Consider the following 13,372-nt stretch of genomic DNA (forward strand, 5'->3'; position numbering starts at 1 on the left):
GAATGAATCGTCTTCGAAAAGGCGTTTGAATAATCGGGCGGTTCCAATTTCACTGGCGTCCACTGTTTTCGATGATTTGTCGTCTTGAAAAAGACGTTTGATTAACCCAGGGGTTAACCTTTGTGAGTTTTGTATTATTATAAACGAAAATGAGTATAATCCTCTTTCGTTAATCATTTGGGCGGAACCTTTTCGGCAAGGTTCCAGGAGGGGAGGAGTAAGGATTTTTGGATGGGTAATTGTGTTTTTTATGGATATGTGTGGGAAAAGGGGAACACTGTTTATCGGGAAATGGTTTTTTTTTATTTAATTATTTTTTTAGTTTAATTTTTTTTGTTTTTTGCTACTGAATTTAAAGTTAAAATTGTTTTTCTTAAAAGTTTTACACCAAAATGCGGAAATTATTTTCTTTCTTTTTTTCTGAGTTTCTATTACAATTTTCGGTATATTTCTGGTTGTTAATTTGTCTGGGTGTGTGTTTTGCTATTTATGAGATTACATCCGAGTGAAAGAGTTCTGTTTTGTTTAGTAAATTTGATATTGCAAATAAAGACTTTGACTTTTCGTAATTATTTTGACTTTTTTTTAAATTCAAATTAAAAAATTATTTTAATTCAATTTGTATTTTTTGTAGGTTTAAATATAAATTGTTTTTCTCTTTTATCAATTTCATTATAATTATAAATCACAGAATTATCTCAAAATTGCCGCATTTTATATTATTTTTGTTGTTATCAAACTGGTCTTTCAAACTCACTACAGCATGGGATGGTGTGTTCTGTTGGTGGGTCTTGAAAGCCGTTACTCTTTGTATTTTGTTTGTAGTAAGTTTTTCATTCTTTCATTTTTAGTTTTTTTTTTCTTTTTGTTGATCAATAAAATAAAATTTAAATTTTTTGTAATATTGTTGGGATGACTGGACAAAAAAATAATTTTTCCATTACTACAGCGAATTGATCAATATTTCTTTGGGATTTATTTTAAGATTTTTTTTTGGTTTTTTTGTGTTTTTTTTTGATTTTTCATATTTTTTTTCAATTTTTTTATTTCATTTTTTTTTAAACGTAACATTGTTTTTTGGTGAATATTATTAACGTTGCTTCTTCTTCTCTGATATTGATTTTTTTATCTCCATTTCATTCGAAATCAATCAAATCAATGAAACAAATAATAATAAAAAATCCAATAAAATAATTGAGATTATAGGAACAACTAAACTGAAAATGTGATTTGCATAATATTTTCAATTAATTAAAAAAAGTTTCAAAAAAAATTCAATGCAACACTCGGCGTCTGATATATGTATTCGATTAATATCCCCTAGGTTGTACGCCCGTTAGAAAAAAATTTCCACTTTCTTTTACAATTATCTCACCGAAATTTGATTGATAAAAAACATTCTTTGTACTCAAGGATATGTTCTTTTAAGGAATATATTTGTCAAACCATTTCCGTCCACATAAAAAAAATTGGCAAAACGAGAGCACAAAAATATTGGCTACCGGCTCCAGATGCTGGAGATAATCGGTTGAATATATTTTGTCTCGCATGTTTGTTATTATGATGGATTGAAAAAATGATTTCTTTTTTGTTTTTTTTTCGCGCTTTAACGTGTGACACCAATTAGACTATTCGATAATGAATGGTTTTAGATATTCATATGCATCGATAGATTGGCTACTTTAATGTTTTATCAATCGTATTTTTCGTTGTTTTTTTTTAAAGAAAAGGAACAAGTTTTTCTCATTTTTTTTAAAGACTGTTAGAAAAATACACCGCGTTTTTGTGTTTGCTGGAAGGAAATCATCTGTTAACATTTTGTGTTAATCAACTGATAATTGTTTACATTAAAACATTTTTTTAAAATTAATTTTTATTATAAGGAACTAAAAAAAGCAACTGATCAATCGATTGATTGAATGTGAAAATATTAAACAAATCAGATTTTCATTTGAGTTTAAGAATTGTTTTTATCTTTTTGAAAATATAATTTTGACGTTTAATTTTTTAACCATTTTCCAATAATTTTTTTTTGTCATTTTTTTGGGTTTAAAATAATCTTTATGGGAAACATAATTCGCTGTTTTAATCAAAAAAGTATTTCTTTTTAGTTAAAAATAAAAAAAATTCTATTTACATTTTTATGTTCTGTTGCAGTTCATTTAATGAAAAAAATTAAATATTCTCTTCCTCTTAAATGAATGCACTACAAACGGAAGGATAGGAGGGTAAAGAAACATAAAATTTTGAATTTCAGATTTTCATTTTTTTTTTTCTTCAATATTTTAATTCAATTTGAGATCACATTTTTACTCTTTTTTCAAAAAAATAAAATAATCAAAACAAAATAGAAAAACGAATGAAATTTTGATGGTTCTTTTTTTTACACAGAGTTTTAGTTTTTTGTTTTGTTTTCTCTTCTTAAAATAAAAATCTAAATATCTAGAGCATTACAGTCTATAGAATTCTTTTAGTCAGTACCATAATTTTGTTTAGCTGGTATTTGTTTATGTATTTCATTTGAGAGTCATTGTTTCTGCAAAAAATGGTCATTTTGGTCTCGTTTTAAGTCAGACGAAGATTTTTCTTGTTGTTTTTAAATTTAATTTAAATTCGATATTATCAACCGGATGTTGCGATGGGAGACATATATCGCTTTAAATTAAAAATGACGATTTGTCGGAAAAAAATGAAACTCATTTTAGTACTAATTCATTGACTTTCTTCTCCTTTTTTACTGAATCCTTTTTCTTCTTCTTCTTTTTCTTCTTAACCTTCTTCTACTTAACTTTCTTCTTCTTCTTCTTTTTCTTCTACTTCTTCCTCTACTACATCTTCGTCTTCAACTTCTCCTTTCTCTCTTTTTGTTTAATTACTATCCATATCCATACAAAGTGTGCTTTCTGCAATAATAAGCAAATCACTTTCTTCTTAACTTCATTTCACATTCACTTCTTATTTTCACAGTTTTTTGAGAACGATTTCATCATTTTTTTAGGCATCACTGAAATAAATTCAATACGCTTGACTATTAATAATCACATTTTTGGGTTTTGTTTCATTTTTATGTTTTGTTTATTTTTGTACAAAAAGATGTTTTTCGTTCAAAAAAAATTTCTTTTTTCATTAAAATTTTTTTTCTTATTATTTTTCACTTTTAAAAAACATTTTTTTGCTCATTTTTGCTCTTTACTTTATAATTTTCTTTTGCACATAAATTTCTACAAAAATCACATTTAAGGCAAGAAAAATCGACCATAAACTCGTGTGTTTTCATTCTATATAAATCTGAAAAAGTTTATTGAAGATTTTTCTATTAATATTTAACAATAAAAATCCGCGTTTGAATTTATTTGAACGACACTAATTCACTTTTTCTTGTCAAATTACTACACAAAATATTACATTTTAGAATCAAACGAAAGAAAACTAAAATTTGAATTTTTTTAATCTTGGAAATTATTTTTACGCCAGAAGATGTTACGTCGTTGTATTGTTTTGTAAATTTTAGTTTTTAAGTTTAAATTTTGGGATTCTGATTTCAATTGATTTCAATTTTTTGTTGTTGTCAAATTTGCTAATGTATTTCATTATTGATCGCAATTAAAAGAAATTATTTGATTACACAACGCGCGCAGGTGGTGGCGTTTCATATTTTTTTTATTGTTTGTTTTTTTATTAGTTAAATATAAAATCACGTTGAATTTATCAATATTTTACGATTCCTTTCATTAGTTTTTTTACCATTTTCTAACTTTTCGATCCATTGAATTTAATCATTTCCTTTTCTACAACCCATTCTTCTTTCTTTTCATTTGTTTTAAGTAAATTGTAGACTTTTTGCCATTTTCTCTTCTTTTTTTACTCTTTCTTCCTTCTTTGTTTTCTTTTATTTTTTTATTTATTTTTTTTTTGTTTTGTTTAATGTAATAATATATAAACGTACCATTATTTTGTATTTTGTACTGTATTTGTTATATTTAATTTAAAGGTTTTTTTTAATTTAATTTTTTTACTTTACTTTTGTTGTTGGTTTTACCTCAATTGTTTTGTTTTCTTTCTTCTTTCATATAAACGTATAGTATTATACAATAGGGTTTCGTTAAGATAATTCGCTTTTCGCATGATAGACAAACAAATTTTTGTTACCAAAAAAAAATTGTTCTGGTCAATGATGACGATTTTCGTTTTATTTCACAATTCACAATTTTATCATTTTTTACGTAATGATCGAAAATATCATTTTTCCGATTTTTAGAGCTTTAATTATTTATTGGACTTGATGTTGGTTGTGCCATAGACATATAAAGACCAAGAAGTACCAAAAACGATTGTAGATACTAAATCCAAAGTAAAATGCCAAATGTATAGCAGTATGGGTAGTCCCTAAAAATTCTGGGAGCGTACGCCATTATAAGTATAGACTTGAATGTGTATGTTTAGTTGAAATTGTACACGACATTTCATATGGTTTACTCTGGCTTCGACGTTCTGGATACATAAAATCCGGTCTATCTATGTCTATGGGTTGTTGTATTCATTATCCGGTTTATTTGTGTTAATAATGTATATAGTGAGGAAAAAATAAAAATAAAAATTTATTTGATAAAGAGGTCCTTTCCGTCATTGATGGAAAGTATGAAAATTCATTAGAGGCGCGAATTCAGGAGTTTGACTTGATATTGGATTCATACCAAAGTGAATCAAGGATTTTTTTCTTTTTAAAAATATTTTCCTTCTTGAACGAATATTGAATTGATCGACAGATATCGGTGATTAAAAATGCAAACGAAAAATTTCCTCAGATGGACAACTTTTTTTAGGTACAAAAAATTGAGCGAAATTTTTCGTCAAAGAAAATGAAATTCGATGAGACTAACAGTCAATCGAATTGTGAAACCCGATTTTGTCCATATAATTCAATGTTCCTTCACTGTTCCTCACTTTGATAATTTTTGTTTTCGATTTTTTTTTTGGAAAGTTAATTTTTCTTCGTTTAAAAAATATATTTTCTTAACTCCACAAGGAGTATATGGATCCAAGTTACTATTTCTTTTAACTTAAAGACACATATCACAGATAGAATTAATTTCAAAGATTTTTTTTTATCTCAGAGATTTTTCTTGTTTTATGGGGCGGATTCACTAATCCGAGTACGAAGACATTAAGAAATTTACAAATTTTGTTTTTTTATTTATAATAATAAATTTTTCCACATAAATGTATCCAATTTTGTTTTTGGTTTTGTTTGTTAAGTGGGTTTATTACGGGATAATAAGTCAAAAGTTTTACAATAGAGTTGTCCTTAAATACGAAGTATTTTACATTTCAAGTTATAAATGAAAAAGATTTTCAATAAAAAAAAAATAAAACGAAAAATAAACAAAAAATACTTCATCCAAGTGTATCCAAGTGATTATATACTCAAAAAAAAATTTAGTACAACCGCCAATGAAAAAAATGCCACCCTCATAATCCAAAGCAAAAAAAAAGAATAATTTACTTTTTCAAATTTAAATTTAAATTTTTTGTAGTCTCAAACTTTGCGGGTACGTTTCCTTTTTTATAGTCACAATTCCATTCCATAACTTCCTCTAAAGCTCTACGCAAATCTACGCAAATTGCGAGATCCAAAACAATTTTTTTTTCTTTACCAAAAAAAGAATTGCGTTAAGATGACAGCCAAATAAAAAGTGGTGAAAATCTTAACTCTTAACAAAAAAAACTGAAAATGTTTGATTCATAACACAAAAAATAATAATCCGTCAAGAAATAATTAAAAATATTCATAAACAAATGAGAAAGAAAAACAAAGAATTTTCAACGTTGAAATTAGGAACTAAATTCACGGTCATATAAATTGAAAAAAAGGAAAATTAATTTACAATTAAAGCAGCTGAAGTATAATATGACTCGCAATCCATTTTAAAATTTCATCAAGCAAATTGTTCTTAAACAAAAGAAAAATTTTCTTCTCATTCGAAATCCATTATTTTGGTTGTCTATGATGCAATTTACATTATTGAGATAGTCAGTTCGTTTGATTTGATTTAGTTTATATTGTAAAATTATTGATGATGATGATGATGCTCTCGTTTTGTCCTCTGGGTTCTTTTTTTGTGTCAATGAATTTTGTTTTGTTTTAAATTCATTTTCCAATTCAATATCCAATTCATCGTATGTGTGTGTGTGTGTTTCCGTATGCTTAAACTTTTTTTTTTGTTTTCATTTTTGCAACATTTTAAAATGTTACCGCCGTCGATGAATTCATAATACAAATCGGAGAACTCAACAACAGATCCTGTTCGACAGTGGCTCGAACATTCAAAAGCATTCGTAAATTGTGCGACAAATCATCGTCGGATGACTGTTGTGATGAGGCAACGGCACACGAAAACCAATGCAACGGTGGCCGCGGCAATGCATTCGGCGGTGGCGCATCGAAACATTTGCTACCAGCAAACAATGATGAGGCATTTGGCGGTGATGATGCTGCGGCCGGCGATGATGCAGCACTGAAGCCGCCTGGGCTTGATCGATGAACTTGAATATTAATACCGTTACTGTAATTGTACTGTTGATGACTGCCTCGCGGCGAAAAGTTGATAAAACTTTGTTGATGCGATCGACCGCTCAGATAATTATTGCTATCGGACTGGCTTGACGATACCGAGTTGGTTGGTGATGCAGATTTGTTCGGTATTTTTTTGCCTTTATTCTTTCGGCGTTGTTTACCGAACGGTTGACGTTCTGCGGAACCAGTCAGTAACTGTTGGCGACTAGCGTTTCTGTAAACAATTTTTGTTGTCAGATTTGAGGTAATGAGGTGAATGTGGAGGTTTGCGAATTGGACTTGAATCGGGAATCGTAATTTTATTGGACAGAAACACAGAAAATATTTATTGAGTTTAAGTAAACGTCTAAGTCTCTGTAAGTGAAGTAGCTGCGAGAGTACAAGTGAGAGTTGTCTAATCTTGTTTTCTAGAATAATTTCCACACACTAATTGAGATCCCACACTCACGGTATTCACTTCTTAGTAATGTTGTTAATCTACGAAGCAACTTCGTTTTACCAAAGATAAAATGTTTAACCAATTACTGTGCATCATACCCATATCAAAGAGAAAACCTTCAAAAAACGCTAAGCTCAATGGAAAGCAAAATTGAATCCAAACCACAAAATGCACTTCTGACATAAAAAAAAGTCACTTCATCAAGAGTCCAGCTATAAAAAATGTCGAACGAAAATAATTTCATCGAAATCTTGGCTAAATTCGTTAAAATACCGAAATATACCAACAACGAAAAATTAAAAATAGAAATCAGGTGACTGGATTTCCATCCAGCAGTTCCAGCCAAATCGATTATTTTGCAAAGGAACAAAAAAAAAACTTTTTCCTCTCTCGACGTTTATACACACAGTGACGTATACCAACCATTACATAAAATTACACGAAAAACAAGATTTTTTTGGGTGATTTTTTTCGAAACTAATGAATCATTCACACATCAAAACCTGTCCGTATCTCTGTCGTAACTTGTACAGAAAAGAAACAACGTGAATTGTGTGTACCATACGTTCTCGTTTCTCGAAGTTTCTCTTTGGCATGAATATTTACAACAAAATTGAGTAGAGTAGAGATGAATTAACGTTGAGCTCTAGGTTAAATTCAATTGAATTGCAATTTGAATGTTGTTTTTTTGACCAAACCAACAGATTTCTTTGCTAAAAAAAAAACAATTCCCTACAAAATGGATGGACGATTGATACGGTGTCGTTGATGGCGTCGATCGAAATCCAGTAGTTAAAGAACATTAAGTGGACCAAATTGAGCTAATTAAAACGCGTGAATTGCCTCACACACTGGCAAAGTTAACGAAAGAAGAGAATCTCGTTTTTCACAAGGTAAAGTTGGAATTTATTTGCCCGAATGTTTCAAAATGTTTCAAGAAATATTTTTCGATGATGAGGAAGAAAAAATGAAAATAAATAGAGAAAAACTCACCCTTCAGAGTTCCCGCCCCCGCCCATTGTCCGATTGTTTGAGTTAGTCATTTTATTTGGTGTTTTTTTTATCGTGATGATCCTTCTGATATTTAGTTCAATGTTTTTTTTTTGTTTCTTTAGGATTTGAATAAAGTCTTAACTGTATTACTACTATCACACTTTTACACAAATAATTATTTTTTCCTTTTAAAAATAATAAAAAAACGAAAAAAAGGTTTTCTTTCACTTATTTGATTATTTAGACGTTTGTTTGTTTGTATGCAATTATATTTTATAAACTGAGACTAAAATGCACTGTGCAAAGTTTTTAATATTTTCGGTTTTCAAACGGGGATGCAAATTTGAACATGAAATTGAATAATTAGTAGTTATGATGGAAATATTGTTGTATGTAATTTGGTCTTTTTGTTCGGACGAATTATCACAGAACCATTGTTATATTCATTGTCGTTCATCAATAATGTTCGCAGCAAAGTTTGCATTTGTGAATGGATTTTATTCCGTTTATGTTCACTTGATACTCCCTCTAGATACACAACTTTTCTATACATCAAACACAGCAATTTTAAACAGTTAGAATTTTTCTCCTTCTTTTATTGAATGTTTCGTTTTGTTTTAATATTTATAATTTATTGGAAATATGTTCACACGACTCTTGTTCGTTCTTCTAGATTTCTAGTTCTTCGAAATATGTTTTATTTTTCTCGTTCTGTTCGCTCCCCCGATCACCACAATATTTTCGATTTATAATTTTCTGAAAAATTATGGCGATTTCAAAATGGCCGCGAAGTATATTTTTTTGAACAAAGAAACACAGCTCTTTCAACAAAACGAAAAAAAAACATAAAAACACTCAATACAACGCTGTTCTGTACAAAATTTTGGAATTATCTCTCTTTTCTATGAATTTAGCGCGCGTTGATTTTATATTTAATACAATTTGTCGTATTTTTCTTTATAATATTCAATATAAATGGCGAAATAAAAATTAATTATACAATTCAGTCCTCTCGTTCAACTTCTATTTTTAAAATGTACCAACAAGAAAATAGGTACACTGTGTATCGTTTCAAAATAAAATTCGTTCTCACACTTCACTTGTCTTCGACTGACTGACTGTCGGTTGGACAACGCACGAACTGGAAACGTCGGATCATAATATCGAGCGGAGAGGGCAAATCTGGTTTTCTTTCTCTATCCATATGCATTTTCTGCTGCCTTCTTTGTCGTGCCACTGGTGCGGTACTCTTGAAGGTGGCCATTTTTGAATCGATCGTATTTCATCGTCATTTTTCGAGATATTTATTTGGTTGTATCATCGTTTTCTCGTTTCCCCATTTTTATTGCTTTTATTATCGTCATAAAATGATTACCAGATTCTAATTCGATATTTTTAAGCGCCAGTCTTTCAAAATTGTAAACAGAGACAAACAAAATCCTATTTGTAATTAACTTTTGTTATGTATGCACATGGTGGTTGTTACCTGCAAAATAGGGAATGATAAATAAATTGATTGAAATTTGTAAGGAGACACAGTTTTCATTAGTTTACAAGGTTCTGAATGTTCAGCGGTTCAGCCTAAGACACACTAACGAAGGCAAGGTTCTGAAAGGTTCAGAACCTTGAACGAAGGCGGGTGGCAGCAAATATGTCACGCAATTGTGTGAAAAATTGGTTTTTTGTTAAGCTGAAATCGTCATATAGACTTTTTCAAACCTAGTTGGCTCAACAGAGAAATTTTGATACCAGAGCTCATTCATCAGGCAAGGTTCTGCGTTCAATAACGAAAAATTCTTCACTCAGTGAAAATTTTGACGATTCGTTTCAATTCAATTAATTTATTTTACGTCGACTACTAAGCCACTAAATCAGCTAGAGTTTTTCGCTCATAATTCTGAATTAGAGTACATCAAGTCAGGATAAAACGGTTTAATATGGGGTGTCAAATTGCAGCGGATCCTGTTCTGAAATCAATGAAGCCTTAAGGTGGCGACTGATTTATCAATAATATTTCGAAGGATGTCGTTGCACTTGCGCCCTTAATAGGTTCACTGAACGGACAAGCTTAATGAAACTTAGTGGTTCTGCAAGCAAAAACCTCTCTGCCATTTGATGGACGCTTCTCGCATGCCACTTCGTGAATAATATCTGCAGTCTGATGTTCTCGACAACAATATAGCAAATACTGTCTGTACTGTGGTTGCTTGCAGCCGCATACAGGACGACTCATACAGGATTGCATTTAGCACAACATCCGTTTATCCGTTTAGCACAACATCATCATCAAAGGGCCATGTGAAGATCCAGAGGTCCAACGCCTACAATTTGTCCAGGTTTGAATTCATTTGATCACAGTGCACGAACAAACGACAAAACAAGAGATTTCGTTTCAAGTGAAACGACACAACGCATCCATTGTAAATTCACTTCATCGAAGTTTCATGATATTTGTTGGGTAACATTTCACGACTAAAATACATCGTGAGAAATCTAAACTCACAGTCACACCTGTCATCGTTAACTGAACGAAACTAAAGTGAAAGAAATTTCGTTCGTGAACGAGCTCCAACCACGTTAATTGTCAATCCAAGCGTCATTGGCTTATGTCAACAACATGTTACTTGCTCAACACAATGTTACATGCTCAACAGGTTGTGCACAGTTTCAAGTAAATGAACAATTGAAATGAAATGTAAATCAGTCAAGAAACCCTAAAGGGTGAAAGTGAAAGTGACAAAAAAAAATTGCCTGACAAGTGGCAGATGATTAACCATAACAACAGTTTTTTCGACATATGTCAATTGTGACGCAATTTTTTTCTAAAATGTTTTGAGTCAATATTTTGTTGGTAAAACTTTTGTATAAAATTACACAAACGGTGCGCATAAATAATATATTTTCGATGATAGCTTTGTATCCGAACCGCGTCCTTTTTGTAAAAAGTAGGACCATTATTTTGTGTCAATATCTGTTGGATTTGGATAAAGACCAATGAATGTACAAACCAGGTATGGCCTGTCCATACAAACCGGAGGACATAGCGATTTCATATAAACAAACTCACCTTCCATGAGAGGTCAGTTTGTTTATATGAAATCGCTATGTCCTCCGATCCATACAAAGTTTGACATTCGACCATACCTTGTGTTGACGTTCATTGATAAAAACAACGCACTTCAAGCAAAAGTGGTACTCTAAATCAATGAACATCAACACAAGGTATGGTCGAATGTCAAACTTTGTATGGAGCGGAGGACATAACGATTTCATATAAACAAACTCACCTCTCATGAGAGGTGAGTTTGTTTATATGAAATCGCCATATCCTCCGGTTTGTATGAACAGACCATACCTGGTTTATACTTTCATTGTAAATTATGAGTTCGATCAAAATGAATCGATCGATTGGTTGGTTAGCCATGACCATACCTAGCCAAATGCAAATGTTGGATACAACGTCTGTTCAAAAGCAAAAAATGTTTACCCCTTGTTAGACTCTGATTAGTCACAGTATGCGTTAACCTATAAAAACTCTTAAACTATAAATACTGTAGCAAACCATTTCATACAAAATAGTACTTAATTTGGCAGATATCGTCTATGATCACTTTTGCTTGAAGTGCGTGGGTCAACAGCCGTTAACGAAGTAAAAGTTTCTCATGAAAATATTCAGATCGGAAGAAATAAATGACTCGATACCTTGATGATATGGTGATCTTGGTGATATGCGTATAAAACGTATAAAAACTCTTGAACTAATTATTCAAATGACGAAATTACAGATTATCAGCCGAGTTATATTTTTAATTCTTCTAGTCATTATCATTTATTTCAATTATTGTTGATATAGAAGACACCGCCAGCCATAAAACGATATAATGACTAGACATTTTAATTTATGGAAAAAATAAACTCGGTTGCCAGGAACTCAAGTTATTTGTTTTGATCGATTTAATATTGTGACTGGAATATCCTGGAGCCATTGCCTTTGAAAAAATCAGTACGACATGTTAACGAAGAAGGAAAAACTGTTAACACATCCTTGGATAGTTCAAAAATTCCAAAGCCACAGGAGAAAGGTAGATATAATAAAATAATATTGACAGCATGTGGTATATTATAAGTTTAAAAAAAAAAAATTGGTTGAAGGTTCAAAGTGCTGGGCCAGCCATAGACTTTCGTCCTCCGAGCTCACACCCTCATGTGATTTTTAAACTGAAAAAAACACAGAAAGAATGGGAAAGAATGAACGAAATTCAACGAGAAAATCGCCGATTATTGCAACGTCTCGGTCAAATTATGAGCACTAGAAGACTGGAGAATTTTTGGCAATATTCACGTCCGAAGTAATTTTGATTTTTTTTTGTTTCGCTTCCATCATTTCTGTATCAATTGACCTTCTGTAACCTTCTTCTGAAAGCTTTTTAAACCGTGAACGATTGTACACGACGAGTAAACGTCCAAAGACATCACCACCTCTGTGCAAAACGGAACGACATCCATCAACCGATGACGGGACCAAACCAACTTCATTGATTCGTGGACAGTCTGCACGCTGTATGGTGTGCAGTGGTAGATACGTTAAAAAGAATCAAGTAGGAATCCCGAGTTCCAGTATCATATAGTGCATGCATTTAACATGTCAGTCCTAATTCTAAATCATGTTTTTATAATTCCAACAATGTTTGTATGGTTGCACTACACACATATATATCCAAATCAACTGAAATCAGGACTGAAATATTAAATGCTACGCTTCTCCAAAAATGCTTGCACCTAATAGCCTAATAAAATACTGATTGTAGGTGATTCCTGAAGAACGTGTCCCTTGGGCAGCGCCAAAAATTTCATGGAATAAAAAACTCAATGAAAAGCAGGCTCCAATTCATAAATGTTGTGTTTATTGTTGTTGCTAATTTTGTGTACTAATGGTATCTCTACGAAATAAATATTAGTCGTCATTGCATACAACACCCAAAAATGCTTGCCTAGTGCCTTAACAGAGGAGCATGACATTAAATTGCATGTCTAGCTTGTTCTCGTCCTTTATAAATATAAGGTCTTAACAAATAAATCGCAAAAAATCTTCGAAATCAAACAAATCAGGATCCTACGACCACCTTCACAAGGTTTGGATGAGAAATGTGTAAGTTGTCGCATGGTTAGATCTGACTTAAAAATTAACACGTTGAAGTTAGTTGGGGCTTGTCAACTTTCGGCACCCTGGACTTTACTTAAATCGTCGAGGAATGTATCCAAATTTTCTAAAAATCCAAAATGGAATTCTAGATTTTTAGAAATTTATTTGAAGGCATTCCTCGACGATTTAAGTAAAGTCCAGTGTTAATGTGTTAATGATTACG

At 31.2% G+C, this 13,372-nt stretch overlaps 2 protein-coding genes and 1 long non-coding RNA gene across 3 annotated transcripts; 2 read left to right on the top strand and 1 right to left on the bottom strand.

Annotated features, from left to right (window-relative positions):
- Positions 1-319: 319 nt before the first annotated feature.
- On the top strand, positions 320-5,096 carry LOC119078048. The gene is made up of 3 exons (XR_005087929.1): positions 320-2,966; positions 4,982-4,994; positions 5,084-5,096. It is a non-coding gene; the product is annotated as an uncharacterized LOC119078048 (long non-coding RNA).
- Positions 1,713-9,139, bottom strand: LOC119078045 (proline-rich nuclear receptor coactivator 2). The gene is made up of 2 exons (XM_037185460.1): positions 8,007-9,139; positions 1,713-6,788 (listed from the first exon to the last, which is right to left on the bottom strand). Exons 1-2 carry the CDS (start codon positions 8,054-8,056, stop codon positions 6,242-6,244), a joined length of 597 nt encoding a protein of 198 aa, XP_037041355.1. The 5' UTR covers positions 8,057-9,139; the 3' UTR covers positions 1,713-6,241.
- Positions 9,140-11,893: 2,754 nt separating this feature from the next.
- LOC119078047 lies at positions 11,894-12,972 on the top strand. Its single transcript, XM_037185461.1, has 4 exons — positions 11,894-12,088; positions 12,159-12,355; positions 12,430-12,604; positions 12,815-12,972. Exons 1-4 carry the CDS (start codon positions 12,017-12,019, stop codon positions 12,923-12,925), a joined length of 555 nt encoding a protein of 184 aa, XP_037041356.1. The 5' UTR covers positions 11,894-12,016; the 3' UTR covers positions 12,926-12,972.
- The last annotated feature ends 400 nt before the right edge of the window (positions 12,973-13,372 follow it).

The sequence above is a fragment of the Bradysia coprophila genome, unplaced genomic scaffold (genome assembly GCF_014529535.1).
Source record: "Bradysia coprophila strain Holo2 unplaced genomic scaffold, BU_Bcop_v1 contig_24, whole genome shotgun sequence".
Taxonomy (NCBI): Eukaryota; Metazoa; Arthropoda; class Insecta; order Diptera; family Sciaridae; genus Bradysia; species Bradysia coprophila.

Excerpts from the sequence above, each read along its gene's own strand:
- LOC119078045 (XM_037185460.1), bottom strand. The coding sequence starts at position 8,056 with ATGACTAACTCAAACAATCGGACAATGGGCGGGGGCGGGAACTCTGAA. Across the intron at positions 6,789-8,006 it reads GGGGGCGGGAACTCTGAAGG|AAACGCTAGTCGCCAACAGT; the intron begins GTGAGTTTTTCT and ends AATTGTTTACAG.
- LOC119078047 (XM_037185461.1), top strand. The coding sequence starts at position 12,017 with ATGTTAACGAAGAAGGAAAAACTGTTAACACATCCTTGGATAGTTCAA. Across the intron at positions 12,089-12,158 it reads TCCAAAGCCACAGGAGAAAG|GTTCAAAGTGCTGGGCCAGC; the intron begins GTAGATATAATA and ends AATTGGTTGAAG. Across the intron at positions 12,605-12,814 it reads GATACGTTAAAAAGAATCAA|GTGATTCCTGAAGAACGTGT; the intron begins GTAGGAATCCCG and ends TACTGATTGTAG.